This window comes from Schistocerca piceifrons, chromosome 4, assembly GCF_021461385.2.
Source record: "Schistocerca piceifrons isolate TAMUIC-IGC-003096 chromosome 4, iqSchPice1.1, whole genome shotgun sequence".
NCBI classification, from domain to species: domain Eukaryota; kingdom Metazoa; phylum Arthropoda; class Insecta; order Orthoptera; family Acrididae; genus Schistocerca; species Schistocerca piceifrons.
This window is the reverse complement of record NC_060141.1, coordinates 40,091,380-40,115,837: the sequence shown is the minus strand read 5'-3', so window position 1 is coordinate 40,115,837 and position 24,458 is coordinate 40,091,380. Positions and strand designations below refer to the sequence as shown.

The following is a 24,458-nucleotide window of genomic DNA, read 5'->3' as shown; positions in this document are numbered from 1 at the left end:
AACACAAAAGCACTTGTCCCATACACAGCACAAAGGTTTTGAGATGCCTCCGCTTCCTTCACTCTTGTGTTAAACCCAAAACGAACAATATTTTGCAAATATTAGATCTTTCTCAATTTGTGACTCCTATTTTGTAATGCCTAAACAACTTTTTTAAATTTCAAATATGCAATCTCCAATACATAACTACAAGGTACTAACTACAAATAAGAAAATGACAGTTGATAAATTCACTCATAGTGCCGTGGTCACCTGGTCAGGTGACTACAGGGTTATAAACACAAAATCAAATAGGGGTAATGCAGGAGTAGGTTTAATAATGAATAGGAAAATAGGAATGCGGGTAAGCTACTACAAACAGCATAGTGAACGCATTATTGTGGCCAAGATAGATACGAAGCCCACACCTACTACAGTAGTACAAGTTTATATGCCAACTAGCTCTGCAGATGACGAAGAAATTGAAGAAATGTATGATGAAATAAAAGAAATTATTCAGATTGTGAAGGGAGACGAAAATTTAATAGTCATGGGTGACTGGAATTCGAGTGTAGGAAAAGGGAGAGAAGGAAACATAGTAGGTGAATACGGATTGGGAGACAGAAATGAAAGAGGAAGCCGCCTGGTAGAATTTTGCACAGAGCACAACATAATCATAACTAACACTTGGTTTAAGAATCATGAAAGAAGGTTGTATACATGGAAGAACCCTGGAGATACTAAAAGGTATCAGATAGATTATATAATGGTAAGACAGAGATTTAGGAACCAGGTTTTAAATTGTAAGACATTTCCAGGGGCAGATGTGGACTCTGACCACAATCTATTGGTTATGACCTGTAGATTAAAACTGAAGAAACTGCAAGAAGGTGGGAATTTAAGGAGATGGGACCTGGATAAACTAAAAGAACCAGAGGTTGTACAGAGATTCAGGGAGAGCATAAGGGAGCAATTGACAGGAATGGGGGAAATAAATACAGTAGAAGAAGAATGGGTAGCTTTGAGGGATGAAGTAGTGAAGGCAGCAGAGGACCAAGTAGGTAAAAAGACGAGGGCTAGTAGAAACCCTTGGGTAACAGAAGAAATATTGAATTTAATTGATGAAAGGAGAAAATATAAAAATGCAGTAAGTGAAACAGGCAAAAAGGAATACAAACGTCTCAAAAATGAGATCGACAGGAAGTGCAAAATGGCTAAGCAGGGATGGCTAGAGGACAAATGTAAGGATGTAGAGGCCTATCTCACTAGAGGTAAGATAGATACTGCCTACAGGAAAATTAAAGAGACCTTTGGAGATAAGAGAACGACTTGTATGAATATCAAGAGCTCAGATGGAAACCCAGTTCTAAGCAAAGAAGGGAAAGCAGAAAGGTGGAAGGAGTATATAGAGGGTCTATACAAGGGCGATGTACTTGAGGACAATATTATGGAAATGGAAGAGGATGTAGATGAAGATGAAATGGGAGATATGATACTGCGTGAAGAGTCTGACAGAGCAATGAAAGACCTGAGTCGAAACAAAGCCCCCGGAGTAGACAATATTCCATTGGAACTACTGACGGCCGTGGGAGAGCCAGTCCTGACAAAACTCTACCATCTGGTGAGCAAGATGTATGAGACAGGTGAAATACCCTCAGACTTCAAGAAGAATATAATAATTCCAATCCCAAAGAAAGCAGGTGTTGACAGATGTGAAAATTACCGAACTATCAGTTTAATAAGTCACAGCTGCAAAATACTAACACGAATTCTTTACAAACGAATGGAAAAACTAGTAGAAGCCAACCTCGGGGAAGATCAGTTTGGATTCCGTAGAAACACTGGAACACGTGAGGCAATACTGACCTTACGACTTATCTTAGAAGAAAGATTAAGGAAAGGCAAACCTACGTTTCTAGCATTTGTAGACTTAGAGAAAGCTTTTGACAATGTTGACTGGAATACTCTCTTTCAAATTCTAATGGTGGCAGGGGTAAAATACAGGGAGCGAAAGGCTATTTACAATTTGTACAGAAACCAGATGGCAGGTTATAAGAGTCGAGGGACATGAAAGGGAAGCAGTGGTTGGGAAGAGAGTAAGACAGGGTTGTAGCCTCTCCCCGATGTTGTTCAATCTATATATTGAGCAAGCAGTAAAGGAAACAAAAGAAAAATTCGGAGTAGGTATTAAAATTCATGGAGAAGAAATAAAAACTTTGAGGTTCGCCGATGACATTGTAATTCTGTCAGAGACAGCAAAGGACTTGGAAGAGCAGTTGAATGGAATGGACAGTGTCTTGAAAGGAGGATATAAGATGAACATCAACAAAAGCAAAACGAGGATAATGGAATGTAGTCGAATTAAGTCGGGTGATGCTGAGGGAATTAGATTAGGAAATGAGGCACTTAAAGTAGTAAAGGAGTTTTGCTATTTGGGGAGCAAAATAACTGATGATGGTCGAAGTAGAGAGGATATAAAATGTAGGCTGGCAATGGCAAGGAAAGCGTTTCTGAAGAAGAGAAATTTGTTAACATCCAGTATTGATTTAAGTGTCAGGAAGTCATTTCTGAAAGTATTTCTATGGAGTGTAGCCATGTATGGAAGTGAAACATGGACGATAAATAGTTTGGACAAGAAGAGAATAGAAGCTTTCGAAATGTGGTGCTACAGAAGAATGCTGAAGATTAGATGGGTAGATCACATAACTAATGAGGAAGTATTGAATAGGATTGGGGAGAAGAGAAGTTTGTGGCACAACTTGACCAGAAGAAGGGATCGGTTGGTAGGACATGTTCTGAGGCATCAAGGGATCACCAATTTAGTATTGGAGTGCAGCGTGGAGGGTAAAAATCGTAGAGGGAGACCAAGAGATGAATACACTAAGCAGATTCAGAAGGATGTAGGTTGCAGTAGGTACTGGGAGATGAAAAAGCTTGCACAGGATAGAGTAGCATGGAGAGCTGCATCAAACCAGTCTCAGGACTGAAGACCACAACAACAACAACAACAACAACAACAACAACAACAGTACACAATACGTAATTTTCTGCAATTTAAGGAGATAGCTGCTGCAACAGTCCATGCTGAGTTGGTGAAAATGTGAGGCAACAATGCACCATCATATGACATAATGGTTAGGTGGTGCAGATGCTTTGACAAATCGAAATTCCCACAAATGAAGTTGGTGACATCTCTCTGTGCAGAACCAGGAATCACAAGAGAAGTGGAGGCCCTGGTGCTCTAAGAACAGCATATCACAATTGAGGCAATAGTGGAAAATTCGAAAATCAGTTACAGATCTGTCTTCAACATCTGGAATGACGTTTTGGACATGACAAAGATCACCACCCTGTGGCTTTCATGTCGGATCATGTCCATTTTAAAAGCCCACTGAACCAAGGCAGCAGAAGAAATGTCAGGCTAATCCAGACCACTTGTTTTAAACACCAAGTGCTGGGTGAGTCAGTACAACCCCAAAACAAAGGAGCAAAGTGTGACATGAAAATATGTGGATTCACCACTGCTGAAAAAGGCAAATACCCAACCATCATTGGGCAATGTAATGCTGAAAGGTTTTTTGAACTGCCATAGTTTGGTGCTAACCACCACAGGAGCATGCTACCAAAATCTCCTGACAATTTTATGGCAGGCTGTCAAGGGAAAGCATCATGGGAAGCTGTCTGTGGGGCTATTTTTACTCCGCGACAACATCCCTGCTCAACTAAAGGACATAGACACTTGTGCTGCTTCTTTGGGCTGTCAAATTTTGCCTCACTCCCTGTATTGCCCAGCAGTGAAACCTAATGACTACTACTTCTTTCTTCATATGAAAAAAGTACTGTGTGACAGGCATTCCAGAATGACAATGAGTTGATTTTTGATGTGGAACGTTTACTGCACACACACACACACACACACACACACACACACCTTTTGAGGCAATAATTAAAAGCTTATGGATACCCTTATATTATATTGTCCACCTAATCTTCATCTTTGTTTCTTTCTGTTCTCCATAGTATTGTTTTAAAGTTTCTTCTGCATGAAGTGCAAAATCGTACCAGGCAACTACCCCTTGTATTGCTTTTACCCCAACCAGTGTTCTCCTACTATTGAATTTCAGTCCCCCATTAAATATAAATTTTTTTCTCCCTTAATGTAATAAATAATTTCCTTTATGTCATGCCTTCTATCAATCTTTTTGTCATCTGAAGAGCTAGTAGGAGTATACTGAAATGGAGTGATCACTTATGCTCAGTAGTATAAAAAGCAGGTGGCAGACATTTTTCCGTTGGCAGGATACTGGGAGAATAATGTTAGGCTACAGTCGAGACCGCATACATATCACTTGCATGTCCCATCTTAAAATACTGCACAGCTGTGTTGGCCCCATACCACATAGTACTAAGAGTAGATACTGAACGTATTAAAAGAAGGGGAGCATGAATGGTTACAGGTTTGTTTGACTCATGGGGCAGCATGATGGAAATGCTGAAAGACATGAACTGGTGGTGTTTGAATTACTGCTCATTGTCTTACTTAGACAGTTTCAAGAACAAGTATTAACTGAAGAAACTCAAAGTATATTTCAGCCTCCTTTGTATTACTGTGAAGGTGAGATTAAATGAATTACAGAGTACACAGAGGCATTTAAGCAGTCCAGCACTCCATGTGCAAATGGACTAGAAAGAAATGCTGGCAAGCACCTTCTGCTGTGCACTTTACTGTGGTTTACAGAGTATGTATGTAAATGTAGATATCCTTGTACCACTGTGGTGTGTCTTGGCTTTGTATCTATCTTGTCTACTGCAAAGCATTCACTATGCTGTTCATCCGTATTTGATTTTGTGTTGATAACTGCAGAATGTGTTCTTTCTGGGACATTGAACTGTCACTTCATCAATACTCCCCATTTCCGAGACTGTGACACACCACAGCCAGTGACTCACATTATCCTGTCATCTCTGATAGTGTGTACTGCTGTACAGATCCTGGATGTATGGCATTTTCTGATCTCTTGTAGCAACCAACAAGATGTACTGATGAGTACTTTACATTAACAGACACCTCATATGTGTACATTATAAATTGGTAATAGTATGAGGGTAATCCCAAAAGTAAGGTCTCCTATTTTTTTATAAGTACAGAACTCTGTGTGGCAGTTGGTCACACTGTTATGAAGAGTGCTTCACGTGCTGTGTGTAAACATGTGCACGCTGCGCTGAGGCGCTGTCGTGGCTTGGCAGCCATTGAGAATGGAGCTCCCGTTGGATGTTACCGCCAAGTGAGAATTGCGTGCAGGTATTCGGTTTTTGAATGCAAAGGGCACTGCACCAATTGAAATCCATCGCCAATTGACGGAAGTGTATGGTGCATCGTGCATGGATGTCAAAAATGTTCATAAGTGGTGTAGAGAGTTTGCAGCTGGTCGGACCGAAATTCATGACTAACAAAGGAGCGGGAGACCATCAGTTTCTGAGGAGACAGTGTTGAAGGTTGAGCAAAGCATGCGTGAAGATCAGCAGATGCCCTGGATGATCTCTGCACGTTGGTTCCTGAGGTTACCCGAAGCACCGCTCACAGAATTTTAACGGGAACATTGAACTACCGGAAGGTGTGCGCAAGATGGGTGCCACGCATGCAGACTGAGGACCACATGCAGCAACGAGTTGATGCTTGCTGTGCATTTCTTCACCGCCTTGCAGCCGAACAGGAAAACCTTCTGGACTCAATTTTCATGGGTGAAGAAAGCTGGGCATATCACTTTACACCTGAGACCAAGCAACAATCATGACAGTTCATAACTTTCTGAAGAGCATGGCGGCTAGCTGGTATGACATGGGCATACAAAAACTGCCACAGCATCTACCAAAAATGCATCAACAGAAATGGTGATTATGTCGAAAAATAGCTAAATGTTCAAGCTGTAAACTGATGTAAGCCATTGTAGAAATAAACAGGTCTATGTACTTATAAAAAAATAGAAGACCTTACTTTTGGGATTACCCTCATATTATTGATATTAACAGTTTTTCCTGGTATAATTAGTTTTTGAAATGTCTACATCCACTCAAATTACTAAAAACATAATGGAATGTTCGTAGAACATCCTTTCTGATATACTTGGTCAAACCACAACACAATATGGTTGTTCAACCCTGATGTAGAAATTGTGGACACACAGATTACTGTGAATGAGAAAGCTACCAGTGGTCTTCATGTGAGAAAGACGGAAGGAACAAGGTGGGTTTCACTCAATCTTCCTGTGTTCTTGCAGAAAGGGTACTTGACAGCCACTGCATGGCATTCCGTGTAAATGTAAAAATGAGAAGTCAATGTATGGAAACATGGCTGGCAGGCCAAAGCTTCGGTGCGAGACGTCCCCAATGACTGACATGCAGAAGCTTCTGTATATTACGGTGTAAAGAAGTGAGAATCACAACCCGGGGAGCAGCATCCTCTGTAGCTAACAAAAGAGCCCTGTCAAACACAGAAAGACAGTGCTGGAGGGAGAAGTAATTACACAAGTGATCTGAGGCACGGCCTGGGTTTTTCCAGCCAACTGTGCTGCACAAAAGGGAGGGCCAGACTTAAGTACAGGATCCATGACAACGGCATGCTATCACGGCACTAGTAATTGGAAAACCGTCGACCATGTTCTGGTTCTCAGTATCTAAATAAAAACAAAGCAACTCATCCTGATTGGATGCCGGATCCGGCCCAATTGGAAGGCGAGGTGAGGTGTTGGCATTGCCATGTTGTGCCGTTGGCTAATAATGGATCTGATAATGACAACAGGAGAGGAAGAGAGCCAACCATAGCAAACAATGTGCTAACTTGTCCAGTGTGGAAAACGAATGATTGAAAAGAGCGACTAATGGCTTGTGACCTGTGGTTAAATGGAACTTAGAACCATACAAGAAGACATGAAACTTGTTGAGGGCAAACACAAGTGCTAAAGCCTCCCTTTCAATATGAGAATATCACTGCTGAGAAGGAGTTAAAGTCTCAGAAGTGTAAGCAGTGGGTCGTTCAGACCTGTCCGTGTATTTGTGCCCCAACACTGCACCAAGGTAGTGCTGAGAGGCATATGTAGTTAACATGAGACGCTGACCCGGCTAAAAAGTGGCCGGACATGGGACAGATTGAAGCTTACATTTAATCGAGATGAACACTCGGTCACAAGCTGGAGACCAGAAAAAAGGCACATTTTTATGCAAAATCACATGCAGGGACTGAGCAACTGTGGATGCCTCAGGTAAAAATTTATTTTAGCACACAACTTTACCTAGAAACGCATGCAGTTCCTTAATGAAGGGTGGCTGCAGCAAAGCCACAGTTGCACCAACATGGTGACACAACGGCTTGACCCCTGTGCAAGAAACCTCGAAACCTAGGTACTCAGTTGACAGCTGAAAAAATTGAGATCTGACAAGGTGGCACTTGAGACCTGCAGACTGCGAAACAGGAAACGGCAATCTGAGATTTCTAAGGTCGCCTCCAATGGAAGAACACAAAACAATAATACCATCGAGGCAATTGATGCAGCTGGGTACAGAGGCTGTCAGCTGTTCCAAAAGAATACCTGAAATATTGTGTGTGCACTAGCAAGCATTGTTATTGGTATACTCCGAAAGCTGTATTGACAATGAGAAGGCGTCGAGTGACCTCATCCAAGAAGAGCTGGAAGTATGCTTCCGACAAATCAGTCTTGGAATAGTAGTTTATTAAACACATGCAAGTAAATAAACAGTTTGTTCGGGGAGACAGTCATTGTAGAGAGGCATTTTATGTCCATCGGTACTACTTTGTCTGCCACGTTTGAAGAGGAGTTGCGAACTGATACAATGTGATCTTTCTTTTGACACCTGTCGCAAACAGCCCAATGCTGAGGGTGTGTAGCACACTAGTGTGCATGGTGTACAAGAGCCTCTCCCATGTTGATGCCATATTCTTCGAGTTTCGAAAGGCGTTCGACTCAGTTCTGCACTGTCGCTTGCTCCAAAAAGTGCAAGCTTATGGTCTATCTTACGACATATGCAGTTTGGTAGAAAGTTCTCTAACAGACTGAGAGCAGTATGTCGTCCTGAATGGGGAGACTTCAACAGAAACAAGTGTAACATCAGGTGTGCCCCAGGGCAGTGTAATAGGTCCACTGCTTTTTACAATTTGCATAAGTGATCTGGTTGATGGTATTGATAGCAGCATTAGACTGTTTGCCGATGATGCTGTAATCTACAGGAAAGTAGTATCGCATGAAAGTTGTGAACAAATCAATGAGGATTTGCAGAAAATAAATGCGTGGTGTAATGACTGGCAGTTATCTCTCAATATTATGAAGTATAACCTACTGCGTATAACAAAGTGAAAATCCCCAGTAATGTACGAGTACAAAATAAATGCCCAGTCTTTGGAAGTGGTAACATCCATCAAGTATCAACTTGTGACTATTTGAAATGATCTCAATGGAACGATCAGATTACATAAGTAACAGGTAAGGCGAACTCTAGATTGCAGTTTATTTGTAGAATCCTGAAGTGATGCAGTCCTTCATTGAAGAAAATTGCTGACAATACATTAGTTTGTTCGGTCTTGGAGTATTGTTTGTCTCTATGGGACCCTTACCAGTTGGGTATGATTCAAGAGATTGAGAAGGTCCAAAGAAGAGTGGCATGATGTGTGACCGGCACATTTTGCCATCACGAGAGCATTACAAATCTCTTAGAAAGTTTGAAGTGCGACACACTTGCAGATAAACGACGCGCTAAATGGAAGGGGCTGCTCACTAAATTCCAAAATCCGATCTTTGCCGAGGATGTAGAGCATATATTATTACCAGCAACTTTCATATCGCACAATGATCACCATTCAAAGATAGGGAAATTAGAGCTCGTACTGAGGCATTCATACATTCTTGTTTCCCTCTCGCCTGATCTGCGAGTAGAACAGAGAGGGGGCGGGGGATATGGCTTTGGCGCGAATAGTGCTCTCCGCCACACACTGCTTGGTGGCTAGTGGAGTATATATGTAGATGTAGTGTCGGATGAAGCAGTATGGGCAAGATGGGAGGGAAGCATGTGGCTATTGTTGTAACACGGCCTGTTGCTGCCTTAGCCGTAACCAATGCTGCCCTGTGCGACGCTGAGTCAAAGGCTGTACTTCTGCAGCAGCTTCCCTGTCATCCTGAACACATGCAGTGTGCATGACAGGGTTGACTGAGCAACTTCTGATACCTGCCCCCACACAGCAATCTGAGTGCCTGCGGCCCATGACACTTCAAAGGACTCTGCTATATTGAGCACATCTGTAAGTGTCGGATTCTCACACTGAAGTGTTCTTCACAGGCTTCCGTATGCAGAGCCAGACAAATAATAACATCACACGCCATGTGATCAGCATAGGGTTTGTGATGGGTATGTGACAAATTTACAACAATTGTTCAACCCCCATAATTCTGCAGCCCAGGCTTTGTAGATTGGTTTGGGCATTTCTGATAACGGTAAAATTCTATGTGCATCGCAATGACGTGCATTCTGTCACAGTAATAAGTTGAGAATAGCTTGGACGTTTCATCAAATGATAAGCTGGTCGGTTCTTGCAAAGACATTAATTGACACCGCTACTGATAAATGTGCCTCAAAAGCCAGCAAAGAAAGAAAGCCCTACACAGGTTTGCATCGCCCATGCAAGAAGACTGGAAATGTTGGTGTAACTGTGTCTTTTAAGAGTCCCAATCTTCAGACAATTCATCATAAGCTGGAAGGGGCGATGGTTGCAATGTCAGTAGAGTAACCAGCCACAAATACACAGCTGCCACCTGATTGAGATTGGTGGTGAGATCCTGCTGTTGTTCCGTGCAAGCTTTCTGCTGGGCAGTGATACGTTGGAGTATTTCTTCTATTGAGGTGTTCGTCGGGTGTCGTAGCAGTGGCATTAACGTGCAGAGAAAACATAACCGTCACTCGTCGCCAAGTTTGCTGTAGCAGGAACGAACATGATTTATGGAACATAGTACTTTACAGAGCAACATGAAAGATACAATGAAGTACTGATTGTGTGTAACACTAAACAAATTCACTGGACAACAGTAATACAGGTTACAGAATAGGCCGAGCAGTCCTTTGCAATTGCTCAAATAACGCTGTTTCTTTGGCAGCTCAACAAAGCGCGCGAGGAGGCTGACCCAGGTGGCCTCTATAAGTGGGCCTGTGACCTGTATGGACATGTGGTCTCTGACATCACACACATCATGGGTGAAGGTTGTCAGTTCTAAATTCTGTACTGAGATCTTGATGATCAGGTTTTTGACCTTCCTTGACAGTTTAAACACTCCTTTTTTTTCCCACTCAGCCTTGTAATTACCTCTCTTGTACAATAACAGCTTTGGAATCACTGACTTTTATCCTTTCTGTGATTAACCTTAACAACAGTGAATGCTGTGACCATTTCTTCAGTCTGCAACAAATGTTGCTCCTCTTTCAGTAACCTTGCTGTTAAATTATCGATTGTCACATGAGTCCTAAGCAGTAACAAACGAATCCTATTTTGCTTGAAGTCAACCAAAAACTTTGGCAATCTTGTCTGTATCTCCCAGTGGTTAACAAGTCTGCAAGAGACTGTGCTAATGATTCGACTTTACTCATATTGATGTGCCATGGTATAACAGTGCAGGTTTTTATAATTGGAGAACTGCAGTTTCAATGTACGGTAACTTTACTTATTGCAGATCACTGTTCATTGATTATTGTAAGACAGTTTTACGTATCATTTCCTGTGGTACACGACATAACAGTTTGCATAAATAAACAAACAAACTGTGTCAGGATAACAACTTTTTATTTGTTTACTGCCAGTTTCAGTATGTGTTGCACGTTATTTTCAGGTCCAGTGCTGCAAAGTGCAGTTTGTCAGCAGTTATGTAAAACTAACAGTTTGCAGCACTGGACCTGAAGACAATCTGCAACGTAGACTGAAACCGGTAATCAGTAAAAAAAAAAAAAGCTGTAATCCAGACACTGTTTGTTTGTTTCTTGTATTAAAAGGGGTCACCTTTCCTTGGACATGCAGTCATTTGTGAAGGATAACAGTTTGCAGCTGGTCAAACTCTGTACTAGGTGAGATACAAAGCATTGCTTTTACATTAAGCTCATCCCACAAATTCTGTATAATTGTCCCTTCAGCTGGCTTACTGTACGTTCATCAACGTCCAGCAGTTTCTCAGCACGAAATATAATTTCCATTTTATATTTCTATAATTGAAAATTAGCTCCATCAAATTTGTGGTTAACTTCAGAGACGTGACTGACCCAAGGAAAATAAAATTTTATCTCAGTTAATAAACATGTTTTGCTGGGCCCTTAACCTGATGGTCAGACTGTAATTAAGTTATTACAGTTTAGGGCAAATAAGTTTTATTACTGGACTAAAGCAGAAAGCACTTTAAATACAGACTAGATTCTACAGACAATGATACCGAAACAAATTAGTATGTCAGTCGGAAGTGGCAAAGATATAATAACATCATATACATTATTGTCGACCTGCACACAGGTATCACGAGATAATCAACACAACAAGCCATACTACAGCACAGGTAGTTATTTATATGTGTAGTAGTGAAGTATACATTCTTTTCTTTTGCATTGATGCAATACACAAAAAAATGTAGTGTCAGTTGCAAGAATTTTTTGTTGCCACTGTAAGCTATTGTCATTTTATTCTCAAGAGTTTGGGTCATGAGAAGTATTGAAAACAATTTCATACTTTATTTCAACATTATTGTATATCTAACAGCTTGTGTGGTAAATGGAATACGTTCCTATTTGTGTAGTCATAAGGAACAATTTCTACCTGGCTTTTCTTGATGTAGGTGAACGTGATTGTCTGGTACATCGTTCTTAATTATTTCTTGCCCTGTAGCATGTTGTACATGTTGTACAAAGAATGAAAATGCACTTAGGCAGTGGTGAGATTAGTTGAGAAGCTAGAATTTTTCATCCTAGTACAATGCTTTATCTGTTCTCGATGTGATGTGCAATTCATTATGTACAACATTGTATTTGTGAGATGATAATCTTCCCAGAGGCTCTTGTTTCTAAAGCGTAAAACTATGTCTCACGTAATCTGATGTCCTGTCATGGTCTCTCTGAATGAGGCAGAGTGTTATGTATTCAATAGCCCATCACTATTCAGGTGGCTCTGAACACTGAAAACACTCAGCTCAACTCAGCAGTGTTATTCTCAGGTGGAAAAAGAAGCTCTTGTTATTGTCTTTGTCTTTAAAAAATTTGCATATTCTTGTATGGTGTGCAAATTTTTATTTAATTATTGACCATAAGCCCTTGCTTTCCAGGTTTAGCCCATCAGCATCCTTGCCAGACAAAGCCACTATCTTCTTCAGCGGTGGGGTCTGTTCTTGTCCTGGTACAATTATGAGATCCATTTTCATCCCATGTCACAATGTGCAAGTGCAAATGGTGTGTCCTGGTTCCCCATGGGCCCTGGTCACTCATTTGACCCGAAGGGTGTGCTTCGTTTTCTATTGGATACATAGGCGAGGCGTCTCCATCATCAGTTACTGTATTGTCTCTGTCTCTGTGTGCCGCACACTGTTTTTTCGTCATGGCCATCCCCTAAACATCCTTAGGAAAGAGTCCACATTGATTTCGCTGGTCCTTTTCTAGACACTATTGGGTTATTGGCCATTGCTGCTTTCACTCATTTTCCTTATGTTGTTCGTTATCTGTTTGCGACGGCAGACATAACTATCAAGGTCCTGTTGAAAATATTCTCCATAGTACGCTTGTCTTGTATGTTGGTTGCAGACACTGGTTAGTTGGTTACATGTTCCATAAATCATTTGAATGATTTTTTATCAAAATGATGTGGAACAAGTGAGTATACATAATATGTATACCTGATTGGTGTTAACATTATTGAACACATTATCGTTTTATTGCTACTCTTGCAACTACACTTAAAAACAAGTGTTTTTTTTATTTTTATTTATTTATTTATTTTTTATTTTACTGGCTACTAGTTAGAAATTTGTCCGTGGAATAGGGGTTGTCGAGGTGAAATGACTTTAAATTAGATTTAAAACTTGCTTCACTACCTGTCAGACATTTTATGATATTAGGCAAATAATCAAAAATTTTTATTGCTGCATATTGAACTCCTCTCTGAGCCACTGACAGCTTTAACAATGCGTAATAAAGGTGATTTTTTTCCCCTCAAGTGTTGTAAGTATGTACATCACTGTTCTTCTGAAATTGTGATGGATTATTTATTACAAATTTCATTAGTGAACATAAGTATTTTGACGGCACAATAAAAATGCCTATCTCCTTGAAGAGGTGCCCACATGACATACATGGGTGAACACTACATATTATTTTTATTGCTCACTTCTGTGCCATCAATTGTTTGAAGGCAGAACACCTTGTCTGAACGTTTAAGGTACAGATGTGCAAGTATGTTGAAGACTTTTGTAAGCCACAGATGCTGCACAACCTCTCGCTGCTGGGCGGACATTCTCCAGCGGTACCAGTTTTGTAGGCTTTCGTACCTGGCTTGCCAGTCTGGGCCGGACGCTTTGGATGGTGCCCTCACTGGGTTCCAGCCATTGTTCACAGCTGGTGCAGTCGCTGCTTCTTCATGGTTCACACCAAAGGCAGACTTGTGGGATGCCGCCAGAAGCAGTTGCACCGCTGAATGGGCCCCGGGCCCGTCTTCGGGCCTTGGGCTTGACATTTCATTCTTTGCTGGCTCTGATCACTTTCGGGGTCAGGCAGGCCTAGCAATTGGGATTTCGTCATCACCGATAGTGGGTTTGCTTCCTGTGATCAGTGCTGCACTTCGCACTGTGCTGAGCTGGCACCGCTGCCAGGAGGGATGGAAGCCAGGTCTCTGTCACAAGAGCCTCTCCTCTCCAGTCCATTGTTGTTCCTGCCTGTATTGACAGCCATCGTTGTGGACTCCAATCCCTAGATGGCTTGTGCTCCTCTCTCTGTCACTGGTCCTGTCCACTGTTCAACCCAGGGTCCACAGATGGCAAGGAAGCCCTTCTTGTGACTTTGTCTGTTGCCCCCCAATGCTCTGCGGACACCTTCGACATCTCTGCCTCACAGTATTTTGGATGGAGACACTTGGTCCTTCCACCCACAGGGAAGGAGGAGTGTAGTAACTTCTCAGTTGCTGCACCTACTGCCCACAGCGGACGTAAGTTGAACCACTGCAACAAGCTCGCTCCATGCATTTCTGAAGATGAGAAGGAATATAATTTTAAATGTTAGGAAGCTTTTTTGAAAGGCGTTTGTCTGAATTGTAGCCTTGTACAGAAGTGAAACATGGATGATACGCAGTTCAGACAAGAAAAGAATAGACACTTTTGAAATGTGGCGCTTTCAAAGAATGCTGAGGTTTGGATGGGTAAGTTGTTTAACTAATGATTAGATTCTGAACAGAACTGGGGAAAAAAGAAATATGTAGCATAACTTGACTAAACGAAGGTGTCAGTTGATAGGACACATTCTGAGACATCAAGGAATCATCAGTTTAGTATTTGAGGGAAGTGTGGAGTTAAAAAAGTGCAAAGGGAGGCTGAGAGACAAGTACAGTAAACAGGTTCAAATGGACGTCTTTTGCAGTAGTTATTCGGAAATTAAGAGGCTTGCACAGGATAGAGTAGCGTAGAGAGCTGCAGTCCACAACAGCAATAAAAATAATAATGTGCATTAATAAATATGCACTCTCTGAAACATTGGCAGTAAAACTGAAAGTTATGTCAAACAATGGGAAAAGTATTAGGAAAAGGATAGATTGTTACCCAGCATAAAGATGACTTGGTCATATGTGTGTGTGTGTGTGTGTGTGGGGGGGGGGGGGGGGGGGTTCTTTCTTTGCGAAGATGGCTTTTGCTGAAAGCTATGATGTGTAACAGTCTTTTTTTGCAACTCAATGGGTCATCTTTCCATTATGTAGCAGTCTATCCTTTTCCTGATATTGTTGAAAGTTATGTCATTATCAAATGAATCTGGCTGTAACAAACCTGAATTCTACGTGTGTACATTGTGTGTATAATCAAGATTATCAGCTTTCCTACCAGTGAGAACAACAGTTGAGAAGAACAACAGTTGAAATGTATTTTACTAGACCATGTCTCAGCAGGCACTCGTAATTGGCATGAATCCCGTTACTTTTCACTGTGCTTTCTCTTTTTTAGTATTCCACATTTAGTCATTACTGTGCTCAGGTTCTGTTAAGTCAAGTAACAAACAACAGTAGTTCACAAGGTTGGCTCTGATTAGAGAGCCCATATTGGTTTCCTTTCTTGCAGCGCTTTTCTCAGTCCTTTTGAATATATGGTGTACATTTTATTTTCAGAAAGGAAACAGTTGTCATTTGAACTGGCTACAGAAATTGGTGTAGCATCATATGCAAATTGAGGTCAGAAGTCTTACTGTTAAGAATTTTTTTCTTTTACAGGTTTATGAGACAGATCCTTTGTCCAAACTTATTTGTCACAGATGTCTATACAAGCTCGAACAAAGCTATGAATTCCGTTGTGACGTGTTCAGTGCATTTCAACAGTTGAAGAAGGCTATGAACCAGAAGAGGAGTGACCCAGTAATAGATAAATATCTGTCTATAGTTGAAGATGAAGTAATTGTAATTGGTGGGAAAGAAACATGTCATCCTGTAAGTACATATCCATAATACAAATATCTTTGTCTTATAGCCTTATCTTCCAATAGTAACTATATTTACCTGGGAGTAACCTGCTATGTCTCAGTATTGCTTATATACTTATCTTGAGAATTCATCACATAGAACTACAGGAGAGAGCTTCTTCCCCCAGTTTTAGTAGTAACAGCACTGCATGATAACCCAATACTGTGTTTGTACTGAAGCAAAATAATAATCAGGAAATTTACAGTTCTTGTACTAGAAGTATCTAAGGGCATGGTCGTGTAGGGGAGAGGATGACATAATTCTGAAAGAATTAAACTTGAGCCACAGTTCTTCTACACACTCCCGGCCAGAACTAAATGTTTCTAGTTTCTCCTTGTGCTGCTTCTTTATTTAGTTTTAGTGTTTATGTAAATTTTTCTACTTGTAGTTGCCCTGTGTACTTTGATAATCACTGCTGTTACAACTGCCTAATGATCACTGATGCCAACTTCAATGTAGGCATGTTTTGTTGTCATTGAGTCTAATGTATATCCATCATGAGTGGGCTTCCGAATTATCTGTCCTGGGTGGCTTTCAGAGAAGTCAGTCAGTATGGTACAAGCCTTACCATGCCCACCACTTACACAAATGTAATTGTTATAATTCATTGCTAGATGATTAACATGTCCTCCAATGATGACATTGTGACAGGGACATTTATACAGGGTGTTACAAAAAGGTACGGCCAAACTTTCAGGACACATTCCTCACACACAAATAAAGAAAAGATGTTATGTGGACATGCGTCCGGAAACGCTTAATTTCCATGTTAGAGCTCATTTTAGTTTCGTCAGTATGTACTGTACTTCCTCGATTCACCGCCAGTTGGCCCAATTGAAGGAAGGTAATGTTGACTTCGGTGCTTGTGTTGACATGCGACTCACTCCTCTACAGTACTAGCATCAAGCACATCAGTACGTAGCATCAACAGGTTAGTGTTCATCACGAACGTGGTTTTGCAGTCAGTGCAATGTTTACAAATGCAGAGTTGGAAGATGCCCATTTGATATATGGATTAGCACGGGGCAATAGCCGTGGCGCGGTACGTTCGTTTGTATCGAGACAGATTTCCAGAACGAAGGTGTCCCGACAGGAAAACGTTCGAAGCAATTGATCGGCGTCTTAGGGAGCATGGAACAGTCCAGCCTATGACTCGTGACTGGGGAAGACCTAGAACGACGAGGACACCTGCAATGGACGAGGCAGTTCTTCGTGCAGTTGACGATAACCCTAATGTCAGCGTCAGAGAAGTTACTGCTGTACAAGGTAACGTTGACTACGTCACTGTATGGAGAGTGCTACGGGAGAACCAGTTGTTTCTGTACCATGTACAGCGTGTGCAGGCACTATCAGCAGCTGATTGGCCTCCACGGGTACACTTCTGCGAATGGTTCATCCAACAATGTGTCAATCCTCATTTCAGTGCAAATGTTCTCTTTACGGATGAGGCTTCATTCCAACGTGATCAAATTGTAAATTTTCACCATCAACATGTGTGGGCTGACGAGAATCCGCACGCAATTGTGAAATCACGTCATCAACACAGATTTTATGTGTACGTTTGGGCAGGCATTGTTGGTGATGTCTTGATTGGGCCCCATGTTCTTCCACCTACGCTCAATGGAGCACGTTATCATGATTTCATACGGGATACTCTACCTGTGCTGCTAGAACATGTGCCTTTACAAGTACAACACAATATGTGGTTCATGCACAATGGAGCTCCTGCACATTTCAGTCGAAGTGTTTGTATGCTTCTCAACAACAGATTCGGTGACTGATGGATTGGTAGAGGCGGACCAATTCCATGGCCTCCACGCTCTCCTGACCTCAACCCTCTTGACTTTCATTTATGGGGGCATTTGAAAGCTCTTGTCTATGCAACCCCGGTACCAAATTTAGAGACTCTTCGTGCTCATATTGTGGACGGCTGCGATACAATACGCCATTCTCCAGGGCTGCATCAGTGCATCATCAGGGATTCCATGCGACGGATGGTGGATGTATGTATCCTCACTAATGGAGGACATTTTGAACATTTCCTGTAACAAAGTGTTTGAAGTCACCCTGGTACGTTCTGTTGCTGTGTGTTTCCATTTCATGATTAATGTGATTTGAAGAGAAGTAATAAAATAAGCTCTAACATTGAAAGTAAGCGTTTCCGGACACATGCCCACATAACATATTTTCTTTCTTTGTGTGTGAGGAATGTTTCCTGAAAGTTTGGCCGTACCTTTTTATAATACCCTGTATTAGTAAGCTAAGGTTTTCACTAAAGTCTTTGGCTACATTTGGGAAGCGAGTCTGGTGGTCAGTTGAAAGATGCAGTTACAAGTGTGTGCCCAGCCTTGTTACTGACTATTGCCAGTGCTTCAACGTTTGTCTCAGTGGGTTTGAGCTTCTTGTCTCCTGTGACGAATACATCATCTCCATTTCCCATACGCCTATCCTTTTGATATTAAGTTAGATTTTTCCCATAAATCTCACTGTTATCAGTTTTAAATTTTAACTAGCTTTCTGTCTCTAGTGTTATGAGAGATCTATTGCTTCTTTGGAATGCTTCAAACTTGGAACTTAGTTGTGAATACATTGATAGCTGATCACTGTGATTTTAATACTTTCACTTGTAAAAAGGGGAGGAGGCATAATACTTTGGGGTCTCCTACACCTATTGTTATCTGGACTGCATGGGGAGTCACCTAATCTTAAGAAACGCCTTCTCTACAACCCACACTCGGATGCTTCTCAGTCCTATGGTCAGAGTGTAGAAACTCTAAACCTAACTTGTCACAGAATCATTGAATCTTTGGTGCAGGCTTTCCACTTGACTCAAAACCGGGGGCCATAATTAGCTCTGATGACCTTACATAACTAGCTCAGTTTGATCTTAATTAAATTGAATGAGGTGTTGCAGTTGAGGGCACTGAATTCATATTAATGAGGAACAAGGTTCAAGTCTGTGTCTGGCCATCGTAATGTTGGCTTTCCATCAGTTTCCTGAATCACTTAAGGCAAACATTTATGATATGTTAAACTCCTAAGTTTCCTTCCATCCTTTAAACTAAATAAAACTCTTATTAACTCTGCCACATAACACACACAAGATATGTAGCTTCCACTGTACTTTAGTAGAGCGTTTATAACTTCATCATCGGAGTCTGAGAGCTACACACTGGTTTGAAGTCGGTGGAGAGTTAAGGGAAGGGGGCTGTATGTATGCCATGTGGCATACTAAGATAAATCTGTTTACCTCAGTTGTAAACTGGTGGGAGCAAAATTGAGATATTCAGATTTGTTTATGCTGTCTGCTACAGGTACTTATATTCACCAAAAATGGTAATAACTATTCGAGGGGAATAATTCTTTGTGGCATTTGATAAGCTACACCTGCCTCCTAGGTCGTGCCAGATGGCGAGCAACTTGGGGAGCTGTGCCACCATTGGTGTGCCTGGTGTTCCTGAGCTGGGGAATGGTGAGTGCTGCCAGTCTTCTGTAACCATAAGCTCTGTGCACGCTTCAGTGGCCACTTGTGCATGACAGAGGTGGACTGCATCACTGCCCAGATTGCAAAAATGGTGTATATTAAAACTTAATGAGGCATGCTGCGTGCTGATGGGGTGGGTAGCTGTAGTGGTGGTGTAGTCGTGAGCAGGCAACTTCCAGTGAACCTGCTACACCTCAATTGTATGAGGCTTACCCAGGCATGCTGAGCACTGTCTGGGCGAATCTTTATTTTCCTAGCTGCTCGTGGAACTGAAGTGGCTGGTGATTCAATCTTTACAAAGTCCTCCAGTGTGTCAGGTGATCCACTGGTTGTACCCAACACACGACCACCAAAAAGAGATCGAGAGGCTAATCTTCCAGAGCATTCGACAATTTCTCTAACAAATAGTAACAGGGTCAAGCTGTATCAAAATGTATGTACAATTATTAAGAGTGGAAAAGGGTCATTTAAAAAAGGAATCCCCTTATTTGGAAAGCACTAGAACGTATCATTATACTGAAAAATTAATAAAAGTGTGTGTGTGTGGTTTTTTTTTTTAAAGAAAAAAATCACAGCTGCCTTAAATCAAGCAGAGGTGTGATCTGTTGTCATGTTATGAATATGACAAAGAAGAAATAGCTGATGGAATTTTCTAATGAAAGAGTAAGAGGTGTAAGTAACATAATGAATCTCGTAAAAAAAAAAAAAAAAAAAAAAAAAAAAAAGAAAAAGAAAAAAGAAAAACTTTCGACTGACCAAACCTTTCACTGTATATTAAGGCAGGATTTCTGTGGCTGAAAGTGCAGCCATATCATCTTCCAAACCTTCTGTGACATTTCAGGTGGCAGTGATATGATCATACATCTGTTGTCTGCACTTTGCAAGCAGTGTGTGGCAGACAAGGTGAAGTAGCTCATGAAACAAGAACAACTTCCTTCCTTCCAGAACTCTACATAAATTACTCTGGCATCACACAGCACAGAATGAAAGCTGCAAAAAATTCAGAAGGAAAATAAGGTGATGCTACTGCCTACATTCACGAGACACAGGGCAGACCCCTTCTCTTTAAGAAAACTTGCATTTAGGAGTTACAGTCTCCACAGAAAGATGAACTCAGTGGGGAGAGAGCTAAAGTTGGTGTGGCCATATTTGTTAGTGACAAGTACTACTCCATGCCTCTCCTCCTTAACACCATCTTGCCAACAAATTCTACACTAGTGTGTGATGAAAGTACAACATGCTCCTTATACTTTCCCCAAGTGACAACTTTGTTCCTGAGGCTCTCAGTGATCTTATTGAACAGGTTTTCCATCTGTTCATCCTTTGTGGGAAATTTATTGCACTTATGTACTGTGGGGATCTATGACCACGTGTCTCCAGAATCGAGCTGTTGAGAACCTAATTTCTTCAGAAGAATTATGCCTGCTGAACATGGTCATTCTCTGCCATAGGCATCACAACATGAAACTTCCTGGCAGATTAAAACTGTGTGCCGGACCGAGACTCGAACTCGGGACCTTTGCCTTTCGCGGGCAAGTGCCCTACCAACTGAGCTACCCAAGCACGACCCACGGCCCGTCCTCACAGCTTTACTTCTGCCAGTACCTCGTCTCCTACCTTCCAGACTTTACAGAAGCTCTCCTGCAAACCTGCCAGGAAGTTTCATATCAGTGCACACTCCGCTGCAGAGTGAAAATCTCATTCTGGAAACATCCCCCAGGCTGTGGCTAAGCCATGTCTCATCTCCGCAATATCCTTTCTTTCAGGAGTGCTAGTTCTGCAAGGTTTGCAGGAGAGCTTCTGTAAAGTTTGGAAGGTAGGAGACGAGGTTCTGGCAGAAGTATAGCTGTGAGGACGGGCTGTGGGTCGTGCTTGGGTAGCTCAGTTGGTAGAGCACTTGCCCGTGAAAGGCAGAGGTCCCGAGTTCGAGTCTCGGTCCGGAACACAGTTTTAATCTGCCAGGAAGTTTCATATCAGCGCACACTCCGCTGCAGAGTGAAAATCTCATTCTGCATCACAACATATTTTCCTGCTCTCACAAAAATCTACTCAGGGGTGTGTAGTCAGTGCTTTGGACTCCAGAACATACATCCTCACGTGCATACATCTCTTGAATCAAAGAATACCAGGAAGTAAGGCACTAAAGTGTGTGCTCAGAAAGCCTAAGTGCATGCTGTACAGTTTGAGTTTGGGACAGCATCCAGGAATGGATGGATCACATTGTGATGGTGATCCACCAGGCCATTGATGCAGCCATTTCAAAGTCTGCAGGCCGTATACAAAGACTGCTTGTGTCTCAGTGGAGGGAACAGTGCTGCTCTGCAATCAGGGTCATGTGGGCGGCACTGTGCATGTTTAGATACTGATCAACTGCAGAGAATGCCGTAACTTCTTGATTAGTGAGGGGCAAATATCGCTATTATTAAGAATAAGAAGAGATCATAGCAGGATTTTCTGAACTCATTAAACAGTTCCACCAGCTTAGCAGAAGCTATCAGAAGGGAAAGTAGGCCACCTATGACCTCCGTACTGAAATGGGGTGCCTTCAAACACCACCCAGAGACATTTCCAAACAATGGTAAAGCAATATGCCAAGACTGCTGATACCACCACCTGGATCCAGCATCCCATTGCCACTATGCAAGTGAGGGATACAGTTTTAAATTTCAAAGATTGGGGGCAGTATTTGGGCATCATATTTGGTTTTAAGTTGTGTATCACTTGTCATCTGGTGGCAGCTCCTTATTGTGCATTGTGCTTATAGGTTCTCTGTTATTACAGATTCAGTGACATACCAAACTGTTGCAGGCCCTCCCATGAAAGCAATTTTTACAGATCATCTGCAAGTTGTATGGGATTTTGGGATCTGTGACAAGCATGATTTTGTGGCACTTGGTGTTAGTCAAATACTAGCACTGTCCTAGGGTTGGCACCAACTGCCACCTTGGCTCTGAAGAGGCTCAGAATAATTTTTGGCTTAGTAGAGTACATGAGATACTGAACTGTGACAAGAGCCTGAAAAACAGATGTACACATAGTAGGGCATGTATAACAACTCAGAAATACTGCATTGATAATGGCTAGTTACTAGACGAAATCTGGATATGCTCTAATAAAGATGGAATGGAAATGATACTGATTGCTGCTAACGACTACTGGTTGCTGCTCTCTATCATTTTGAAAGTTATTTCACAGTTGTCGTGCACATTCCACTTTCCTTATGGAAGCTAATTTGATACTGCACTCCAGCATATGTTTTTAATTCTAGTTGTAATTAAATTTTAAATGAGTGCCACAACTATGTAGCTGTATTTACAGACAAATCTAAGCATGACATTTTCTTGGCTGCTCGATGGTGTACTCTGAGCAAGTTCCCGAGATCTGTGTACCAAATGAATTTGTTGTGTGTGATATGGTGTTACATGCAGCTGTGAGGCCGCTGGAGCATATGGGATATACCTGTGCTGAGAAGTGTATCATCTGTTCCAACACTCTAGGTGCGTAGAAACCTTTTAAACATATGTATGCAGCAGACAAATGTATCCAGGACTCCCTTCTCTACCTGCAAACCAATTATTCGGTCATGGCATACTTCCTTCCAGCCGTTGAGTCAACTTGAAATACTTCTCATTATCCTTTGAATAGGGTACAGTCAGATGATGCATGGCTTGCTGCTCTGTTGGGAGGACCCTCTAGGTGTGGGAGGACCCTCCAGTGTCTGTTGCTTATGCTGTACAAATTACAGACTACAACATTTTAAATGAATGTATATTTCATTTTCAGACAAGAGGGTAAAGATTAATCTATCAACTGATATGTGCTCTATTTTACCTGACTGTAGTACGACTTTGAAAACTTTATCAGGTGTCAGTCTTGCTCACTAACTGGCTAGGGAGAAGGTTTTAATGTGTTACCAGGATGGCTCATTAATCCTTGTTTTTTGTAAGTGAATGACAATAAAAATTGTAAGTTCACTGAAAAAACATAAAAATTGCATTTTCTTACCCTGTGCATATTTCTCAGTAATATTAAGTTCTCAGTTTTACTTTTCTTGTATATTTGAAGTGGAATACATGGTCTCACTACCTCTTGCAAATTGTGTTACAATGTTTTGTAAAATGTTCTCCAGGACAAGAAACACGGATCTGAATCGATGGACAATCCTGTGCAGTCGTATGGTGGGTGCATTACATTATCAGGACATTGGCCAGGAGACCAAAATGAGCAGATGGAGATTGTCAAGCATACACCATTTGATGAAACCCATGCTGTGGATGTTCATGATGTTGCACCAGATGTAAAGGCAAGAAATAGCAGTAGTGAAGGAGATAATATATTCAGACATGGTGAAAATGAAATAACTTGCATAAGTAGTGAACTAAACAATCAGGCATGTAGTGACAACAGAATAGAAGCTGACAAACAGGAAGTAGTGCAGAATGGGCTTGTTGGGTAAGTGAGATGTATTTTATGTTTGGGAGATGGATACACATTTGAACTACTGTTTTGTTTTGATAACTCAGATCTGATGCTTGGTGCTGTGTGGTCTTAGCGCAGGTACCCTTGTGTACTGTTTTCTGTACCCCATAGATCTCGACTGCTGCTTTAGCCTGAGTAGCCCTGTAAGTGATATTATGAGAAATAGAATGTGTTGAATGATTTTAAAAAATGGCAGAAATCACCACATGCCAGATGAGCGTTATGAGTGGGAGGTGGAAGTGACTAAGAAGAATGCTTGCATTCTTTTCCTAGGGCTGACTGGTTGAAAGGCCTCCAGAATAGAATAGAATAGAATAGAATAGAAGAGAAAAAACAAACTAAAATCTCTTTAAATAAATAAGTTTAACAGTCTTGCAGTTTAATAGTCTCTTATTTTAAAAACAAAATAGAAAATGGAAGGATGAAATGTGTTTTTCATAAGAAAGAAAGCAAAACACAGTGGAAAACGTGTCAACTGACCTTCATTCTTAGATTTCACAATTTACTTTTTGTCCATTTTGTTGGATGTTTATGTGCGGAAGAATACTAGGCAGTTGCTATATACCTGAGCAGCAAGTATCTCTAATTGAAGAGATAGGAGCTTGTGAACAGGCTTTGAAATCAAGCCAGTTAATTTCATGCTGTCCTAATCCATTTCTGTGAAGTATAAAATCTAGATTAGTATTGATGCCTTAGCTTTCCTTTTCTTTGTTATATATTTTCAGGATTTCCCCTGAAGTACATTACTTTTTCACACAATGAAATAATCTTTCAAATTGATAT

The 24,458-nt window shown here is 41.3% G+C and overlaps 1 protein-coding gene and 1 non-coding gene across 2 annotated transcripts in view; both read left to right on the top strand.

Annotated features, from left to right (window-relative positions):
* The window catches only part of LOC124794811 (zinc finger protein 271-like), a 100,044-nt gene that overhangs the window by 18,608 nt on the left and 56,978 nt on the right, over positions 1 to 24,458 (top strand). The window contains exons 2-3 of the mRNA XM_047258470.1: positions 15,467 to 15,679; positions 23,326 to 23,648. Of these exons, the coding sequence (XP_047114426.1) occupies positions 15,467 to 15,679; positions 23,326 to 23,648 (536 nt within the window). The remainder of the gene's footprint in view (positions 1 to 15,466; positions 15,680 to 23,325; positions 23,649 to 24,458) is intronic.
* Trnas-uga lies at positions 21,067 to 21,141 on the top strand. The gene has a single exon. It is a non-coding gene; the product is annotated as a tRNA-Ser (tRNA).